At 35.6% G+C, this 19,441-nt stretch overlaps 3 protein-coding genes across 4 annotated transcripts; 2 read left to right on the top strand and 1 right to left on the bottom strand.

Annotated features, from left to right (window-relative positions):
* Positions 1 to 798: 798 nt before the first annotated feature.
* LOC145574085 (YTH domain-containing protein ECT4-like) lies at positions 799 to 4,959 on the top strand. Of its 2 annotated transcripts, none has more exons than XM_081631818.1 (10): positions 799 to 953; positions 1,042 to 1,107; positions 1,212 to 1,285; positions 1,370 to 1,502; positions 1,659 to 1,732; positions 1,815 to 2,348; positions 2,983 to 3,573; positions 3,688 to 3,900; positions 4,085 to 4,231; positions 4,322 to 4,959. In XM_081631818.1, the coding sequence occupies exons 2-10, from the start codon at positions 1,080 to 1,082 to the stop codon at positions 4,556 to 4,558; spliced, it is 2,031 nt and encodes a 676-aa protein (XP_081487944.1). In that variant the 5' UTR covers positions 799 to 953; positions 1,042 to 1,079; the 3' UTR covers positions 4,559 to 4,959. The 2 variants fall into 2 exon arrangements, with proteins under 2 accessions (XP_081487944.1, XP_081487943.1); XM_081631817.1 differs by having other exon boundaries at positions 799 to 957.
* Positions 4,960 to 6,241: 1,282 nt separating this feature from the next.
* LOC145574088 (2-oxoisovalerate dehydrogenase subunit beta 1, mitochondrial-like) lies at positions 6,242 to 14,260 on the top strand. The gene is made up of 13 exons (XM_081631825.1): positions 6,242 to 6,657; positions 6,785 to 6,896; positions 6,982 to 7,017; positions 7,109 to 7,168; positions 7,241 to 7,298; positions 7,381 to 7,478; positions 8,356 to 8,445; positions 8,531 to 8,599; positions 8,675 to 8,761; positions 9,448 to 9,543; positions 9,627 to 9,704; positions 11,748 to 11,834; positions 13,915 to 14,260. The coding sequence occupies exons 1-13, from the start codon at positions 6,368 to 6,370 to the stop codon at positions 13,948 to 13,950; spliced, it is 1,197 nt and encodes a 398-aa protein (XP_081487951.1). The 5' UTR covers positions 6,242 to 6,367; the 3' UTR covers positions 13,951 to 14,260.
* A 1,165-nt stretch (positions 14,261 to 15,425) lies between these two features.
* LOC145574084 (transcription factor Pur-alpha 1-like) lies at positions 15,426 to 19,404 on the bottom strand. The gene is made up of 5 exons (XM_081631816.1): positions 18,753 to 19,404; positions 18,623 to 18,670; positions 16,342 to 16,482; positions 15,981 to 16,226; positions 15,426 to 15,896 (listed from the first exon to the last, which is right to left on the bottom strand). Exons 1-5 carry the CDS (start codon positions 19,020 to 19,022, stop codon positions 15,744 to 15,746), a joined length of 858 nt encoding a protein of 285 aa, XP_081487942.1. The 5' UTR covers positions 19,023 to 19,404; the 3' UTR covers positions 15,426 to 15,743.
* Positions 19,405 to 19,441: the final 37 nt, after the last annotated feature.

Genomic DNA, 19,441 nt, shown 5'->3' with positions numbered 1-19,441 from the left:
TCCATTGAACCACTTGCTCTTATTTCTTCATTGAAAATGGCTTATCAACTTTGAAGCAAAGCTTTCTCCACCATTGAAGCACCACCATCTCTCACACCAACCACTAACCCCATCGCCATCACCATCTCCTCACCAGCCACCAGGCCCACCACTACCATTGAGCGATTTCCTTGAATAATGCTACAAGATAAACTAGTTCTTTATATGCGTTGGTTTAAAAACTAATTCTGTGCATAATGTCCACTTAAGCTCAATTTATAGCTACATTTTTATTTTATCCTTTGCTAGTTTAAATCGCTATTAGTGATGACAGCTTTATCTTGTATATAACCACTATTATCAATAGAGGTTCATGTATAGAACCCTTTGATGGTATTAACAAGTTTATATCTAGAAGAACCTTTAATTGAATGAATTGAGTTGTGACTTTATTTCATTTGGGCATTGTTTTTATAATTGAACTGCTAATGAATTTAGTGGTATTTAAAATTGAACCGCTAATGTTATTGTACATTTGTACTACTAATTGCTTTAGTTTTGAACCTTTAGTTATAGTTATATGTTTCCTCATTTATTCATTATATTTAAGTAGACTATATAAACTATAAAGATTTTAAAATTTCGTAAAATCGGAAGAGAAACTCTAATCGCTTGAGTTATCCTGAGGAAGTATGGAATAATACAAGTACTGACCCTCCGTGTTTTAATAAGTGTTAGATTTATTATTATTATTATTATTATTATTAATTTTTTTTTATAAAAAACTACATTTCAATATTATACTATCTCTTACCTTTTATTTTTTTGAAGAAAACCCCGTGGAGCAATTTGAATCACAGCAATTTGAAGAAGAAAACCCTTTCCTGGGTTTAGCCGCTCTTTCTATCTGTATCTCTGTCTGCCCGTTGAGATTTAGCCGGAAGGAGTAATTGTTGTTTTCCGGGCGGCTGGGAGTGAGTGAGTCCCATTACCCCCTTTCCTTGTCACTCTCTTTCTATCTCTCTTCCTTGCCAAACTCATAAACCCTTTTTTTTTTTCCAGATTTTATTTTAGGGTTTAAGCGTTTCCGAGATCTGGCCATGGCAGCTGTTGCACCTTCCGCTGATCGTATCCTTTCTTCTACTTATTATTTCAGATCTGTCTGGTATTTTTTGAATTCATTCATTGTAATTTGTATTTTGTAACTGTTGATTTCCTTTACTCTAATTTAGAATCCGCAGGATTGCTGCAGAACTTGTCTTTGGATTCCCAGGCTCAATCCAATTTGGACGAGGCCGCCAAAAAGGTTCCTTTCTATTCACTTCAATTCATTTCAATTATCAGAATAGTTTATCAAGTAAGCTGAGTATTACAATTCAATTCAATCCAGCCTCCTACCTCCCAAATGGATACTCCGAACGGAAATGGTGGGTCCAATGACAGATGTGTGACTCCAGTGCTGCCTGATTTCATGGATCCTTCCCTGTGTTATCTTCCCAACACTTACCCTTACTACTATGGCGGTAACTACTTTTTGAATTGAATTATGTTATACCTTTGAAATTGAATTGCTTATATCTTTGAATTGAATTGCTTATATCTTTAAATTGTGTTCTATCTCTGAATTGAATTGGTTATATCATTGAATTGTGTTATAACAATTTGCCTTTGGCTTTTAGGCTACGACGGCAGCTGTAATGACTGGGATGATTACTCTAGATATATGAACCAAGATGGAGTTGAGATGTCTCCAGTGAGTTAGCTCTTTGATTTCCAACTCCGTTCGCTTAGTAGCAGCCTTAGCCTTCTATTGACTCACTTGCTTTTTTTTCCAGGCACTCTACGCTGACAATGCTTCTCTTATGTATCATGGCTTTGGTTATGCTCCTTATGCTCCCTATTCTCCCGCAACTTCGCCTGTTCCACCCATGCCTCATGATACCCACCTATTTGGACATCAACAATATCAATATTCTGCCCCTTATTTTCCTCCTGGAGCTTTTACTAACCCACCACCACCTGAGGTGTCCTCTGCCCCCGCTGTACAGACTCCTCTCTCTGTTGACCCTTCTAACGCTGTTTCAAATGTCAATGCCAAGGGACCCAGTGTCAGGCCTGCATATCACAACTCTACATACACCGTGCCACCTTATGGGAAACCTGCTGCTCTTCCTGCTTCTGGTTATCAAGATCCAAGATTTGCATTTGATGGAGTAAGGTCTCCACTTCCTTGGTTAGATGGCCCTGTTTTTGCTGATGGTCACCCAAGGCCTCTTACTAACAATTCGTTTCCTTCGTCGGTGTCACATGCTAGCGGACCTCCTCCATCTTCTACAACTCAGAATTTGCGTCCTCGTGCTAGTGTCATGGTACATTATGCCTTCCTTGCTTTCTTGTGTTTGTTGCTGAAACCAATTCAACTTCCTTTTCCTACTTTAGATTGCCATTTACGCCCACTTGAATTCCTGTATCAGTACATTATTTTAAACAAACCTTTTAATGTCAATCTCAGTTTTCAACTTGGTATTTCTAAATTAAGACCCTGTATACCAATCCCTTCGTCTCTTAAAGTTCTTCCTATTTGGATGGTGATTGCCTCACGGAATAAGTTTAAACAAAAACAAAACTTTTTAAAAACGGAGGAAGTAATCTCACTATCTCTCTAACGCTGTATTTTGTAAGAAATTTTATTGTAATTATCATCTTTTACAATTTCAGGAAACCTGATCACCTATTTTGCATGTCCCAAATTAGTATATATGGCCAATTTTTCGGATGGAGATAATCCTTGATGTATTGATTGATGGTTATGTCATCCTCCTAAATGTCAAATTATAATAGATTCTATATGAAGTGATTGATCTAATGTATGCTCAACTTTCCCTCATGTATTCTGGTTGTGGCTACTATGAATATGGAAGTATTTTGGTTATTTCTCTTAAATCAGTTTAATGCCTAAAGGTTCATCTGAATACAACTTAATGAGTTTCTTAAAATTTGTAGACTTTTCATCAACCAAGGCCAATGACTAGCATGGGGGCAACTCATGGGTATATCAACAGGATGTATCCAAACAAATTATACGGTCAATATACTAATGGTGCAAGAGCAGGTCTGGGCTTCGGAAATGATGGGTATGATGCGCGTATCAATGGTCGTGCATGGTTTGCTGTTGATAGCAAGTTCAAGAACAAAGGAAGATGCAATGGCTACTTGGGTTATGGCAATGAGAACATGGATGGTTTAAATGAGCTCAACAGGGGCCCCAGAGCCAAGGGGTCTAAGAGCTTAAGGAGCTCTGCTCCTGTTGCTTTGGCTGTTAGAGGGCAGAGCAATGTGTCTAGCGGAAGCCAGGATGAGAAGGCAAATTTGAATATGATTCCTGATAGAGAACAATATAATCGTCCTGATTTCAATGAAGGTTATACAGAAGCTAAATTCTTTGTCATCAAGTCTTACAGCGAGGATGATGTCCACAAGAGTATCAAGTACAGTGTATGGTCCAGCACCCCAAATGGCAACAAGAAGCTCGACTTAGCATACAAGGAAGCTCAACAGAAGTCTAGTGGCTGTCCGGTGTTTCTTTTTTTTTCGGTGAGTTTGGACTCTCCATTATGGCTTGATGTTAATTCACTTTTAAGCTGTAGCAGTTTACTCTGTTACCAGTAAAATCCGAATGTACTTACGCTTCTGAAAATCAATGTTTAGGTTAATACTAGCGGGCAGTTTGTTGGCCTAGCAGAAATGGTGGGGCCAGTTGATTTTCAAAAGAATGTTGAGTATTGGCAGCAAGACAAGTGGAATGGTAATTTCCCAGTGAAGTGGCACATGGTGAAGGATGTGCCTAACAGCTTGTTGAAGAACATTATTCTTGAAAACAATGAGAACAAACCCGTGACTAACAGTCGAGATACTCAAGAGGTATATCTGATACTCTAGTTCATAAGTGCATACATATATTCCCCCACCCCCCCACCCCCCCCCCCCCCCCCCCCTTCTCCCCCACAACACACACACACCCCTTTCTCTCCCCCTGTCCCTTTTTATATGGTGTAATAATTTTTTATTTTTGCCTGTTGACAAGAGCCTTTTTTGGTTGGTTTAGATCAAGTTGGAGCAAGGTCTTCAAATGCTTAAAATATTTAAGGAGCACACCAGCAAAACTTGCATTTTGGATGACTTTGGCTTCTATGAGGTGCGTCAGAAGACTATCCAAGAGAAGAAGGCTAAGCAGCAGCAGTTTCATAAGCAGGTTTGACAATTTCACTAGCTCGTTTTTAAGTTAACCGTGCAGTTTATTTTAAAATTCGCATCTTTAAGGTGTGCTGCCTTTGTAATACAGGTATGGGAAGGGAAGAATACGGGGGATAAGAATAAAGACGGAAGCAATGGAGAACAACTGAACAAGTTAGTAGAGGTTGCCTTAGATCTGAGCAAGGTTTCCTTGTCTGTTCACTCTAGTGGTGAGGCCAAGACGTTCTCTGATGCTGATCTTGCAAAAAGTTTGGAATGTGCGAAGATTTCCAAACTAGGGGTGTCTGAAAATGGTGCAGTGATTGGAGTCGCCAAGGGTTGTTAGCTTCTGCTAGCTGCAATTTTGAAGCCTGATTTTCTGTTTGGTTGTTTGCTGTCTCGGAATAGATAACTACACTGAAGTGCATTTCTAATGCGCAATCCTTCAACCTCAAGGATGTTAATAATCACAGTGAAATAGTGAGACAGTCCATCAGCAGAATTATCAAGAACGGGCTAAATTACTTCCTGGGAACATCATATTGCTCTTGATTTTGAGATGGGTTTTCAGCTGCTAGAGTTTTAGGTCTCCTTTTATATAGGCTTCATAACAGGATTCAAGAGTTTCTCTTTACCGATCCTTTTCTTTATTACTCGAAATATAATTTATATACAAAGTATTCAATTTTATAGCAACACTGTTGGTGTCTTTCAATCTTACTTTTATATATTCAAGCACTTCTGTCACCCTTAATCTTAAGATTTAGTGGCATCTTACACAGGGAAATCTTGGATATCATACTATGGATACCAAATCATATTCAATTTTTTATCCATTACTGATACAGATACACCATAGCGTGGCATTTTAAAGGGAGTATAATAATATAATACTGTATTTGGTGGTACTTAACAAGGGATGTACTGTATGGTATATCTTCAATTTTTAGAGTAGTTTCGTGATCAAATAATATCATTGGATATTAATATATTATTATAGTGTGATCCCTTCACGTGATGGCAATGACAAAGGGACTGACCACGAAAAACCATAATATACCCCTTGACGTGACCAACTCTTTTCATTTTTCTCTCTCTTCCATATGATTTAACTATTTTTTTTGTTCAATATTTGTTATGTATTTGCAATTATTCCCCATGCGTGCTCTATTTCTTTTAGGAGAAATTAGATAAAGTAATAAAATATGAAGATAGTGGGGTAGGTGGAAGAATAAAATTATTTGTAAAAAAACAAATGTTGTTGAGAGAATATGAAATCAGTAAAATATGATTTATATTGGGTGTACTAGTTGAGATAAATGAATTAAGTATTGTAAAAATTTCCTAAATAAGAAAATGGAACAAGTATTTAAAAATTGCCAAAAATGAAAAGTAAAACAAATATTTAAAAACAGAGTTTGTATATAACAATATTCCATTTCTACTCCCACAACCATAACGTGTTCAATACTAAAAATTAGAGGCATTTTGAGTTAAGAAATCTCAATCCATTATTTTATATTTCCTCTGTTTTTTTTAGTTGCTACACTTTTAATTTCACGGTCTCCTAAACAATTTTTTAAGAGGAGAAAGAAAGAGAGAAAAATAAGAGGAACCCATATAGGTAGGAGAGAGATAGAAAGAAAGAAATATCAAAAATCAGAAAGTGTAACAACTAATTAACAATTTAAAAAAAAATGGAGGAAATACCTAAGAAAGTCAAAGTCAATATATCTGTTCTTAATTATTTTTTTAAAAAATCAAATATATTTGTTCTTGATTTGAATACGTAATTTCAATCCAATTGTATGATGTAATCCTATCCTTTCTTAATTCTTAGTCTAATAAAAAAAGAAAAGATTAAAAAATTAAAATTAATAAATTAAATGAGATGGAGTATTTGGCATGCTTATCTCGCGGATGCAAGTTGAATGGTTTAAATATTTGTTACTCGTATTTAATAGAGAATTATATGAAATTGACATATTTAACACCTTGGGTGCATTTAAAAGATCTGGATAAAGATTGAGAAGGAAGTATAAAACACATATGGGAATTGGGAAGGTGGGTGGGAGATTGATTTGATTACGCAAAAGAGAGAATACCTGAATTACCATCTCTACTCTAAGGTAGAGACGGAGAGAGGTGTTGAAGGATGGCAATTTCTAAAGCGACGATAAACATTGTAGCCCGAGGCATTGGATTGGGAACAAGGAGAGGATCGGCTGCGTATTCAGCAGGAGCAGGTGCAGGAGGAGCAGGAGCAGGAGGAGGAGGAGGAGCAGCAGCAGAATCAGCAGCACCATCATCATCATCTGGTGCATCATCATCATCACCCCCATTCAAATTGGATGATGATATCTGCCGAAACGGAAACCAGAAGTCAATGAATCTGTTCTCAGCCATCAATCAGGCTCTTCATATCGCCTTAGACTCTGATCCTCGGTTCGTCTCTCTGCAATTGCGGAACCCTACTGTCTCTTCATGTTCAATTTCTCCCCACTTATAGGATTAAAGCTTTGATCATTCAATTTCTCGTTACAATCAACTGCTCTTTGCTCTTGTTCATCAGTGCTTACGTTTTCGGGGAAGACGTCAGTTTTGGCGGGGTTTTTCGTTGTACAATTGGATTGGCCGACCAATTTGGCAAAAACAGGGTTTTCAATACCCCTCTTTGTGAACAGGTACTGGGGTTTTGCTCTTTCGACCATTCTCAACTTTTGCCTTTATTTTTTATTTTTTTGGTTACTGACATCCTTTCATCATCAGGGCATTGTTGGATTTGGCATTGGTCTTGCTGCAATGGTGACTGTCACTCTATCTTCTTTAACAAAGCTTCATCTCTCTCATACTCTATCTCATATATTTCTCCTTTACTCTCTTTGTCTTATTCAAGGGTAATCGAGCTATTGCAGAAATTCAGTTTGCAGATTATATTTATCCAGCTTTTGATCAGGCATGCATCTATTCCATGATGAATTTATATGATTGGAATTCATAGTCTCTAAACTAACTCTATGTTTTGTAGATTGTGAATGAAGCTGCTAAGTTCAGGTATCGAAGTGGGAATCAATTTAACTGTGGAGGTAATGCTTTTCTCTTTATGATTTTGTTCACTCAAATATCTATCTATAGATCCTTGAATTTGCCTTACATGTTATGTTCCAGGTCTAACAATAAGAGCTCCATATGGGGCTGTTGGCCATGGTGGGCACTATCACTCACAATCTCCCGAAGCTTTCTTTTGCCATGTTCCTGGTATCAAAGTGCGTCCTTTGTATCTGTCTTTTTCCTGCAACTCTTTGCCCATTCTCCAGGAAACACTCGGATGATCATTCATATCTAGTTTTCCATCTACATCTCTTTTACCCCTCTCTTATATATCTGCTTTTTTCATGAAACACTTTTCCATTGACTATTATCGAATGCTACTTCTTAATCTTTGACGTATGATTTTTATTTAATAAAGTTTTGATGCCCAAAAATAGAAGGCAATGGATGTTCAGTTAATGTGTTGTCGTTAGCTCAATTATCCAAATTCACACTTTTGAATGGTTAACACTCTTTTATTGGTGTATTTTGAGTGGCTTGCAAGCTGAATTAAGCCTTAGCTTGCTGTATCCATTTTCCAATCTACAATAAATAGAATAACTTACCAATTTACTTGTTGCGAAAAGCTTCCCTTTTTTTTTTTTGCCAAGCTTGTGTTACTTAGCAGTTAGCAGCACTAGAGCTGAGAGCTGATAGAATGTGTTATTTTAGACATTACAATCCTCATATGTAGTCTTTGTTGACTGCTTTCCTAAAGCAACATAGTAATATGGGACTAGTTAGTTGGAATGTTGGGTAACAATCTTTTTCTTATTGATATATCAACTGATGCAAATGCGATGCAAAGGACAAGGACCACATAGGTTGGGTACTGTGTAGACTTAGGAAACTAAAATTTAGCTCAGATAAGCTCAAATTGGTGGAGCATGCATAAATTCAGTTCACCGGTATAAAAAAAGAGTTGAAAAGAGCCTTATAATTGCAAATAGATAAATTTTTGCTCATGTTTGGTGTATGTATACATTTATGTATTTTTGTATGTGTGTTATATGTGCAATAAAATTATGCTGAAGTCACCAATTTCTCTAATAGGTGGTCGTGCCTCGAAGCCCACAGCAAGCCAAGGGGTTGCTCCTTTCATGCATACGTGATCCAAACCCTGTTGTCTTCTTTGAACCTAAGGCATGGCATGTCCATTTTGTATTATTAGCTTTCGTAGTTTACCTGATAAAGATCAATTAACAGTCATGCTGTATTGGAGTTTCAGTCTCTTTACCGTGTTGCTGTGGAGAAAGTTCCCGAGTGTGATTACATGTTGCCTTTGTCACATGCTGAGGTATAATTTTACTACTGTTGTTTGCCTCAGAAATTTGTTAATGACAAAATAAAATTTATTTAATCTGATTTATAGGTTATGAGAGAAGGAAATGACATTACACTTGTGGGTTGGGGAGCTCAATTGGCTGTCATGGAGGAAGCCTGTATTGAGGCAGAAAAGGTATATGCTTATCATGTTAACAGAATTGTGTTATTGTTCTTTGCCTTTTATTCATTTGGTTTTTTTCTTTCTCTAAAACTATCATGTTAACAGAATTGTGTTATTGTTCTTTACCTTTTATTCATTTGGTTATTTTATTTCTCTAAAACTAGTTGTTACATTTATGTTTCAAGGGGAGAATTTTTTTCTTTAGCAGATGATTTGATCACTTAATATAATAATATTTACATAATGGATAGATAGCTGAGATAGTTGGAAATTTGTTGCCTAGTTTCCCTTCAATACAACTTTTGTGTATTCTTCATCATATCCTGGGCTGAAACTGATGTTACATGACATGATATGCTTCTACTTAAAGAAGGCATGACTGTGCTGGGAAACATTGTGGGAGTTCAGTTACTACTTCGGAAAACTAACTGAAAAAAATAATTGCAAAATATATATATTGATGATTTTTTGCCTGTGCACTACCTCCTAACTCTGAAGAACCCATTTATGGCTAGCATATGCTATGGAGATTTGGATCAGTTTCTCACAGTTGACAGGGACTGAGGAAATTTTAGCTTTAATATCTTGTATACTTCTCATCTGATAAATGCAATTGTGCTGATAATTGAACTGAGATGCATTGTTGTAGCCAAATAATGAGACACCTCTTTAATGAATGTCATATGCTCATGTTTCAGGATGGAATTTCATGCGAGCTTATTGACTTGAGAACTCTGATACCTTGGGATAAGGACACTGTAGAAGCTTCTGTCAGAAAGACTGGGAGATTACTTGTGAGTCAATTCTCTTCTTATTGATAATTTTTTTGGGTTACACTAGTCAATATCTCATTTTCTGTTTGGGGTAAAATTTACAGATTAGTCATGAAGCTCCAGTAACAGGAGGTTTTGGTGCTGAAATTGCTGCATCTGTTGTTGAGCGTTGCTTCTTAAGGGTAATTAATGTTCTTTTCTATCATAATTCTTGGTTTTATAGCAATAAGTCTGAAATTAGGCTAGGAAGACCAACTTTTAATCATCTAGTTTGTTCGAAGCTGTTGCCTTATTCAAGTGTAATGTGTAAAGAAAGTCTATGTTTTGTTTTACATGAGGCAAATCTGGGAAGAGCAATAGAGAGGGTTAGAAGGCAGTTTGGTGGAGAACAGTGTAGGAAATGAATATGTATGCAAGTGTCAGATGCGGCTAGGTAAAATTTTTTGGATACAAGGACACCACTGTAATTTTTGTTGGACATACGTACAATGTCAAAATATATAGTACTTCCTCCGTTTTTAATACTTGCAACACTTCCCTAAAATGGAAATGTCAAAATACTTGCAATACACTATAATTGAAAAAGTTGTACTATTTCCCTTATTTAAAGCACATGACCCAATAAATTATACTCCTAACAACCTCTCACCCCAATTTTAAAGTGTATTAAACCATGTGAACCTCACTTTTCTTAAATATCGTGACAAAGTGAGTGTTGCAACTTTAAAAACGAATGAAGTATAAATTAAAAACAAAATTTTAAAGCATTTATTAAAGAACTAACTTAAATTCATTTCTCTTCAAGTTTTTAACAACTTATTAACAAAAATACTCACTTATGAGGCCTTTAAAAGGGAGGTTAGTGAGGTATGAGTAAATGCATAACGAGGGGCATAGGGGTCATTACACATAAAACATATTGTGAATTTAGAGTAGTATGATTGGGTGATCAATAGTATCACTAGATGATTAAATAGTACCATTGAACATTCAGTGGTATTATATATATTTAGTGATACTATATATTCATTCAGTGGTACTAGCTACGTGTAGAAATAGTATCACTTCATAGTCAATGGTATTATATAAGTTTTCAGTGGTACATTTAAAAGTGGCCCCACTTACCCATCTCTCTCCTCCTTTCTCTCACCCCCATGTGCTTTTCAAAATTTTAGTATTTGTTATGCATTGCAAATGCATAACAAACCTACATTAGTACTTCCTCCATTTATGGGATTAAGGCTTTGATTGATTGATTACAAAAAAAAAAAAAAAAAGTCATCAATTAGTATGAGAATAGCTTTATGACTATTCAATTCTCTCTTGATCATCTACATGCAAAAGAAAAAAGAAAATATAGTAAGTTAGTCGGAAATGGAAATGGAAATGGAAGAAACAAATGAAGTCGATGCCCTATGCTTAGAACTTGGGCAAAGGTACTTCACCAAATTTTGATAAAAAGGTTGTTTTGTACCAATTTATTTATTATAAAAGTGATATTATAAGGTTGTTTTTAACATAATTTCCTTTAATCAATGTAAATTAATGTCCTTAAGGGTAGGAAATAGTGGGAACTTTTTATCAAGTAAAAAAGTGATTCGATTGGATATAGTGAGTTAAAAATGTAATAATGTGCACCGATTTTACAAGAATAATGTAGATTTAGTTTTAAAAATTAAGCACATTTAATGTTCACTTTTACTTGATTCCCCTATTTTCTTGTTATTCTTCATAAACCGATGATAGTCGTCATTGGAGCATCTTCTGAACTCAAAGAGAAAAAGGGGAGAGAGTTGAACAGGGGGGAGAGAGAGGGAGAGGAATGGGGAAAATAGAAAGGGAAGTAAGAAAAGAGTGTTACATGATTTGGCGAGGAAAAGTATTTACATTTTTGCCATTAATGAAGCATGCAATGAGAGCCATCAGATCATTTTATTTAAGCGCATCAGATTACTTCTCATTCTTCTCATTGTAAGACCCTTCTTATATATTATAAGAACTTTTTTTGTCCATAATGGTGTTTTTTTTTTTATTTATTTTTTATTTTTATATAGTTATTATTTGGGTAATTTTATTGTTGTAAGATTAGTTTTAGGTAATTATACAGGCTAAGATTGGCACAGGATTATTGTGTGATAGTAGAACTGGAGTGATGTAATGTTCTGACAGGTAAGACTTTTTTTTTTTTTAATAATCTTACTAACTCTGGTCTAAAAATTTTGCAGTTAGAAGCTCCTATTGCCCGGATTTGTGGCTTTGACACACCATTTCCTCTTGTATTTGAACCATTTTACCTTCCTACCAAGAACAAGGCAAGTTTTTGTTTTTCCTATTAATATTTTTTCCACCTTTGTATATATCTACAAAATGAGCTGACCTCTTTCTTTTCTTCTGGATCTAAGAGAAGATTCTAAATTCTGTAATAAATGTAAACTTAGAAAGCATTACGTATTAATGAAAATATGATTTTTCTTTGCTTAGTCTGGTAAAATATAGGATGATTGGGACATGAATATTGAGCTGACAGGAAAATGAGATAGAAAAAGAAAATTATTGAAAGAAGGAGATGGATTCCACATGTTCTCCCAGTATCTGTGTGTTTTTGTTTTACTCTTCTCAAGTCTGCTTACGATGCGATTGGGTATTCTTTACTAAAGTCAAAGAGAGGAGAGGATTAAAGAAGCAATATTTTCTATTTAGGTAGCGCCAAATATGGAATAGGAAAGGAAGGAAAGATGCTTTTACCTTTCTAATATTTCCATAGACAAGGAAGATTTGGTTAAGAAAGGAAAGGAAAGGAAAAGAAAATGGATATCCATGTTTCATTCTCTTCCCACAGAACCTAATTATTGTCCAAACTCCAAGCTATAAAGTTCATACTTTACCTTTTCTTCTCTTCCCTCCCTGTTCTTTCATGATTCCATCATACTTAAATGCATTATTAAGGAGACTATATGATGTGACAAATTCCTATCTTATGTCTAATGGGTTGCCTCAAATCAGCCTAAACTAGGTGCGAGTGTGTGACTGGTGGCAAAGGAGATGAAATTGCAGATAGCTTCTTGGGATTTAGGAGAAGGTGGCAAAGGGATGATTTTGCATATAGTCTCTTGGAATGTTAGGTTAATTAACTTAACAGTCACGTGTCTTCAAGAAATCAAGGGGATAGGAACAGCTAGAACTATTGAATCTTGGGAGTTTTGAAATTCAAAGAGAGGAACCGATATGATTCATCAAGATTTGTAGTTTAGATGCATAAAAAGGGTGAGAGAATTCTGAGAGCAAAAGTTATGTGCGACAAGAAGTTCATAATTGTTTATAGTACCTGCTGAAGTTGGCTTAGAGAAACTTGTTATGCAACAATTTTGAGAGTTCTTAGGTGGGATGGTGCAAGGTTTTTCACTGTTAGTGATATTCTGAACAGGCATTTGAGGTCAAACGATTCTGAACTGAGAGTGTTCATCCATAGATTTGGTTGTGAAAGTAGGAATGAGGCAGAGTTATTTGATCTATCCTTATCATCTAAATAACTGTCAACTATCTAGTATTCTAGTGGCTTTTCGAAGTGGAGCAAACGCAAGTCAAATAGATTTCCTCTTTGCAATGATTTGATGTACAAACTGTAAGAGAAGAGACTGTGAATACACAACACAGACTTAGGTCAATGGTGTATGCATTAAACTAAATGTAAAATAGATGCAGACTGAAGCTGAGCAAAGAATTAATTGGAGGACAGATGGAGGTTAGAAAGTAATGTTCCAGTAATTATTTGCAATGTAATAAAAAACACTCACCAGAGATTGTTCCTTATTTTACTCGAATTGAGATGAAGAAGTGCTCCGTGGGGTACCAAAGAATATTCAAAACATACTGACATACAAAGTCATGACATGATTGAATGAAGAGTTAACGATAAAGATCAGGTAAGAATAAAACTTGAAGATAGGACTTTGGGAAAGAAGGTAAACAGTAGATAGAAATAGTAAAGAATATAGAAATGTAGTTTATGTTGAAGTTCAGTCGGCAATTTACAAGATTTCTATATTGGAGTTCACAAGGTCAATGGAAATTTTTTAAAGGAATTTAAAGAACACAAGTGAAGAATGCATTAAAGAGGATGAAACTAAAGAAATGTCTCATGAAAACTGCTTGGGTCACTTGTAGAAGTTGGAGGGACTATATGTCTATAAGTTAAGATTCTACTTTTATGATTTAGATTCCAATTAATATTTGTTAGTAGTCTCCATGCTTCAAAAGCAGGGGAGGGAATTGGCAAGAATACATAAGAAAAATGCAGATATCTACATTTGCTATTTAATCCCCCTTTTTCCATCTATTTGTGCTGAAAATTTGAAGAAATGCTAACCCTGGCTGGTCATGTGGCTGTTGCAGATATTGGATGCAATCAAGTCCACAGTGAATTACTAAATTGGGATGTCAATATGTCATCCGGCAGGGCTCATCCAAATTTGTAGCATACAGCCAATTAAGCTTCACATGGAGTTTTAATTTCTTAGATCTTTAAATGTTGTTATTATATGATCAAAATCGATAACAGCAGTAGTGCTGCCCAATTTGTCTAACAGTAAGTCAACTGTTCATTGTCGTAGAGGATATGGACATCAAATGTCATGTACAATGTACTTTATCATCTAAGATTAATTGAATGATTAAAAAAAAAATGTGTAGTATATATAGGGAGAAAAAAAAAAGTGGCATCTATTTTGTGAACTGAAAAGTCTGATATTTGAGAATAATACTCCTTGCTAAATTTAGCAGTGCAAGAGTATAGTACAGGAAATCCTTGCAGGCACTAACCTCTATAATAGTATTTGAAACTGACTATTAAGTTTTGAAGAGAGTGGCGAGATTTACTAGTAAAATTAAATCAATTTCTGGAGGGCAGAATATAATCATAGAAATTTTTAGCAACTAGCTATATTCATTGACGCTAGTTACTTTTTTTTGTTTCAGCTGTGAAATTCTACGTGATGTCCTTGTAGTTTAGACTTTAGACAATACAATTCAATAATTTTAAGAGTATGTCCTTGTATCTTTAAGGCTTTATAAAGTCGATGGATTTTTTTTTTTATCAATTTTATACAACATAAAGATTCGTTTAGTAGCTAGTTATTGTTTTCATGTTATAATGTCCTAAACCACCCATAGAGATAGAAATAGGGCTAGATGTTATAATTGTAAATCTGGCGTGGCATGTAGGTAGGTCATGGGTGCGGCATGAGAGGCTTGTTCTGTGTATGACTGTGACCCATAGTTAGCTCTAATGACCCAATGGCCAATGCCATCCCTAAGTATGATAATGGATTGCATTAAAAGTTTGCAAGGGAAAATAAATGATTTTGGATTGAATAGGGTTCTTACATATAATATTTCATTTCCAACAAGAATAATTTTACCAAATAAGTCATTAGTCTACCCATTTATTTGGGTAGCCTAACTAAGCTTTATTAGTTTCTTTTTTAAAAAAAAAAAAAAAAAATTATTACGAGTAGAGTAATTACAATTTATACCATAATTGCTCTCTTTCCACACTTGTGACACGATTCAATTCACACCCCTAGCAAGTGAAATCTCTAATTTCTTCCATCCATAACCACTACTCCAAACTAACCACCCTCATCAAGGAGACTTCCAAGTAAGACGTTCTCCACATATTGCAGCTCCCCCTACTCCAAAGAAGTCATAATAAAATTATGTTTATTCACAGCGTCACAAATGCTGTGTAGAGCGTGAAGACATTCTCAAGGAAAGATTTAGCTTACGTTGGGAAATATATATATAAAAAATACCCATCAGTAAATTCCCTTGCAAACAGTCAAACACCTAAAAAAAATGACAATACTTCAAATTATCACTACACAGACACCACAGTACACACGACAGAAGTCAAATAGAGCTTTACTGGAAAGTTCCATACTTGCAATTGCAAATTACAGCTCACATACATGAATACACGCATGTTTGTTATTCCCAATACGAGTATAAATTTACCTTGCCAATAAAAAAACATTCTTCACTTAGTGCAGCAGTTGAACAAATATTACTGTCCGGATCAAATACAGCAGTGAAAACAAAGATTAAAACGTAACAGAACATCTGAATATTAAGTCACCACTACTTGATCACTAATTGCAATCGAGAGTGCTAAGGAGCATTGACATTCTGGGACCCAATCAAATAAACACTCTTGAGACGAGCAATTATCTTTGAGGAGGATCTACTGTCCGTACGTTTGCACTTGCCATTCCTTCAATTTTGTCTTTACTGATCTCCATAAAATGTGCCACCATTTCATAAAATTGTTTTAGTCCAGACAATGGAAGAATGATTGATGAACGGTCAGGACCAGCTACCTGCATTGAATTACCAATTCCAAGGGTTCAGAGGATGGCACATGACACGTGATTAAGACCAAAAGAAACTAAGCTGTGCATTACCTCAGATATCCTCAAAAAGTGCCCCCTGTTGTTGCTACCAAGGTCGAAGAAAAACCTCTTCTGGTCAACTCTGATAACTTTAGAAGCTCCCAGGTTGCCGCTAATTTCGTCCTGAGCAGGCAGGTCAGCAGACCTGTCAACTGTTATTTCTGTTGCAGGTGTAGATTGAGTGCTGTGGCCCGCAATAAAGCCAGCACCAACATCATCAGAGAGCCCAACAAGACGTTCAGAAGCTTCAGAATTTTGCTGTAGTTGGACAAATAAATTAGCAAGAGAGAATAAAAATACTCAAGAGAACTAGAAGATATTAATTTCAGAAAAAAAAAAAAAAAAAAAAAAAAAAAAAAAAAAAAAAAAAAACCTGATTGGACATGACGAATAGCCTAAGAGCTTCATTAATCTCAGCCAAGATGTTACGAAATGCAGCCCAGCCTTCATCTCTGGTGCTTCCAGCAGGAATGATGATAGTACTGCGGTTTCTGCTCATGGAAGCTTCAGAAACCTGCAACAATAATAAAACTTAATTTTACAAACAAAACACTTGCAGTTTGTTTGGTATACAAAATGGATGGAAAAAGAAAAGAAACAAAAAATCAGCTATGTTTCAATAATTAGGCGTCAAGGTAGAAAAGGTACGACCATACGACAGAAAAGACTTAAAAAATTTTACTTTCCTTCTCTCCCAAAGTAGCTGGATTTGGATGACTTCTAGTTCCTCTATAATTGGCTAATCAAAACAAAGGAAACCTACCAATAATCCAAGCAATGGGGAATACGAGTAAGTCCAGATTCATATCAGATATGAAAAAAAACATTTTAAAAAGTTGAATAAAAGTTTCCCAAAACACCCTCCTACTTTTACCAATCACCCCCAATTCCACATAACGTCTCCGATATATGCAAAAAAGTTCATAAGCAATTAGAACTGGAAGCCCTCAGAACTCTACTCCCCTGACTTTTGTTTCTGCTTTCTTCTTTTATTTCCCTTACCATCTTTTCCTTTCATCACCAAACCAAGCTGTAATAAACCAACTCGAAGAAACAATCCAATCAAATACTAACACACTGTTTAAAAATTTGGTGCATTAAACATAACAAGTTTTTCATCTTGAACACCATTAGATTACACATAATACAAAAGTGGAAATGTAATTGAGACCTTAAGAGTTGGTTGGGAAAACAAAAACGAATTCATAAGAAAAGTGAGTTTTCATTTCTTTTGTAGTTTTGTTTGGGCTGTAAAGGGTGGAAAACAAAGGAGGCAATTAGTTTTCCAAAAGGTGGGAAATAATTTCCTTTTTTCAACTAAGGAAAGGACGTCAATTATCCTCCATACGTTCCTCAGTTCCTCTTTCACTCCCAACTTATCCTTCACCTTCCTACTTCATTTTTCTCCTCTTATACATTTCTAGCAAACTGGGTGAAGAAAAACAAACTACAATTGTCCTTTTCCATTCATAATGTTTTTCATTAAAAATCATTTTAAGTCAAACCAAAAGGAGACTAATCAGACCACGCATCCCAACAAGTTTGCTGATAAATTAAGATGTAACCACACCAAAAATGGAACAAAAAATGCTGAAAATTCTAAGTAAATGTAAATGGTAAAGTTAACTACTTCCTCCATTTTTAGTATATGAATCATTTTGACTTTCACGGTTGGCAACACACACTTGAACATTAATATTGATAACTATATACTTTACAAAAAAATTTTATTATAAAATGATTCTTTTATAATATACATTGAGAATAACCCAATAACAACTAAGTAATGACAATTGTCAAACGAAGTATATTAGTAATTATACGCAGTCAAAGTTAATATATAAAGTATAAAAAGTCAAAACAAAATTGTATGTATTGAGAATCGAAGTGAGTAAGGCTTTGCTTGGTTGGATGTAAGATGTCAGGAAAACAGTTTTCTCAATTTCACAGAATATTAGAATGGAAAGCTTATTTTTCAACCCAATATACCCTGTTTTAAAAGGGATACCGATTCTCCGAGTGGAAAATGCACTCACCCTCTATCTCTTAACCGGGCTTGAACAAATAGCAGCAGAAATGATCATTTATGGGAAGCCACAGTGCTCTGGCAGTCCGTAGAGAGGTGTGGTCAGGGTCAGCATCTGAAACAACCTCGATCATGATTGCAGTAGTGTTGTTCTCAAGGTTCAAGACGACAAGAAATGCGTCCTCTAAGAAAGTGTAAGCAATGCACCAACAGCAATAGAGAATAACCAGGCTTGATGATGACTGATGAGGCCAAAAGTAGATCGAAATGATGGAATCAGTTTTAAAAAGAGGAGATGAAAGGATAGTCAGTGTAGAGGTGGTAATTTTTGTTTAATAGGATAGGATTTGGGGTAAATGTTGTTGTGAGTTTGATGGTTGTAAGGATAAAAATGTTTTTAATCTAAAATTGAGAGTGGATTGCCTTTTAATCTAAAATTGAGGTTATAATGGAAAAAGGCAGTATACTGAGTCGAAAAGCAAGTAATTAAAACAACAATGGAGTAGTAAAAATAAGTTGGCAGTGTCGAGAAGCAAGTAATTAAAACAACAAAAACAACAATGGAGTAGTAAACATAAGTTGGCAGAAAGAAGCAAGATGAGAAGACAGAAGTAAAAAGGTAAAATACCTTCAAAAAGCGGCCCCTTCGGTTTTCGCCAACATCGAAGTAAAAGACCTGCAAGAAAATAGAAAAAGAATTAAAATGATAGGGAGGTATATGAAAAGGGTGTCGAGGTTGGAGGGAGATAAGAAAGTACCTTAGCATCAAGCTGCAACTCCTTGCTAAAAATATCCTGATCCTCAGAATTAACATAGTAATTAAAGAGATCCAAAAACCAGGAAATTCCATTAGAAGGGACGATGATGGTAGACCTAGTAGCGGAGGTTTTCTCAGAAATCTTAAGGTATCGACCTCTTGGATTCTCCTTTAGATCGAAGTAGAATAGCTTGTGCTCCACCTGCAGCGTCTTGCACAGGAGCTCTACGTCATTCCCGCCTCCGCCTCCGCCTCCTGAGTTATTCTCCATCCCTCAATCAAATCAAATCAATCACTCAATCAATCAATTACACGCCCTCCGTCGTCAAGATCGAGGCCCCGTGCGCCTAATCGTCTTCGTCTCACTCCTGCACTTACTCTTCTATCTCTTCAAAATATATATTTATTTTTTTATATATTTATATACAATTATTGTATCTTAAACCCAAATATTATAGATCCGAAAAAGGCAATGACATTCTAAGAAACTGGATATTGTATTGTTTGTTGTAACTTGTAAGAGGAAGGAGAAGATGAATTAGGGTTTTGGGCCACTCTTATCAGTTCTCACCCTTCTTACTGTATTTTAACTCCCCTTCCACTCGCGGATTCACAACCCAACTACATTGCGTTTTTTACGCCTCCCAATCCCTATTCACTCTATTCTCCCTTTCCTCTTTGTTGCTTGGA

Source organism: Chenopodium album, chromosome 13 (assembly GCF_948465745.1).
Source record: "Chenopodium album chromosome 13, dcCheAlbu1.1, whole genome shotgun sequence".
In the NCBI taxonomy this organism is placed as follows: domain Eukaryota; kingdom Viridiplantae; phylum Streptophyta; class Magnoliopsida; order Caryophyllales; family Amaranthaceae; genus Chenopodium; species Chenopodium album.
This window is presented reverse-complemented; position numbering and strand designations above follow the sequence as displayed.

Bases quoted from the DNA above. Each gene is read 5' to 3' on its own strand.
- LOC145574085 (XM_081631818.1), top strand. From the start codon at position 1,080: ATGGCAGCTGTTGCACCTTCCGCTGATC. The intron at 1,108-1,211 runs GTATCCTTTCTT...ACTCTAATTTAG, and splicing joins TGTTGCACCTTCCGCTGATC to AATCCGCAGGATTGCTGCAG. The intron at 1,503-1,658 runs GTAACTACTTTT...TTTGGCTTTTAG, and splicing joins TTACCCTTACTACTATGGCG to GCTACGACGGCAGCTGTAAT.
- LOC145574088 (XM_081631825.1), top strand. From the start codon at position 6,368: ATGGCAATTTCTAAAGCGACGATAAACATTGTAGCCCGAGGCATTGGA. The intron at 6,658-6,784 runs GTTCGTCTCTCT...CTTGTTCATCAG, and splicing joins GCCTTAGACTCTGATCCTCG to TGCTTACGTTTTCGGGGAAG. The intron at 9,544-9,626 runs GTGAGTCAATTC...TAAAATTTACAG, and splicing joins GAAAGACTGGGAGATTACTT to ATTAGTCATGAAGCTCCAGT.
- LOC145574084 (XM_081631816.1), bottom strand. From the start codon at position 19,022: ATGGAGAATAACTCAGGAGGCGGAGGCGGAGGCGGGAATGACGTAGAG. The intron at 18,671-18,752 runs GTACTTTCTTAT...ATTTTCTTGCAG, and splicing joins AGTTGCAGCTTGATGCTAAG to GTCTTTTACTTCGATGTTGG. The intron at 15,897-15,980 runs GTAATGCACAGC...AATTCAATGCAG, and splicing joins ACTTTTTGAGGATATCTGAG to GTAGCTGGTCCTGACCGTTC.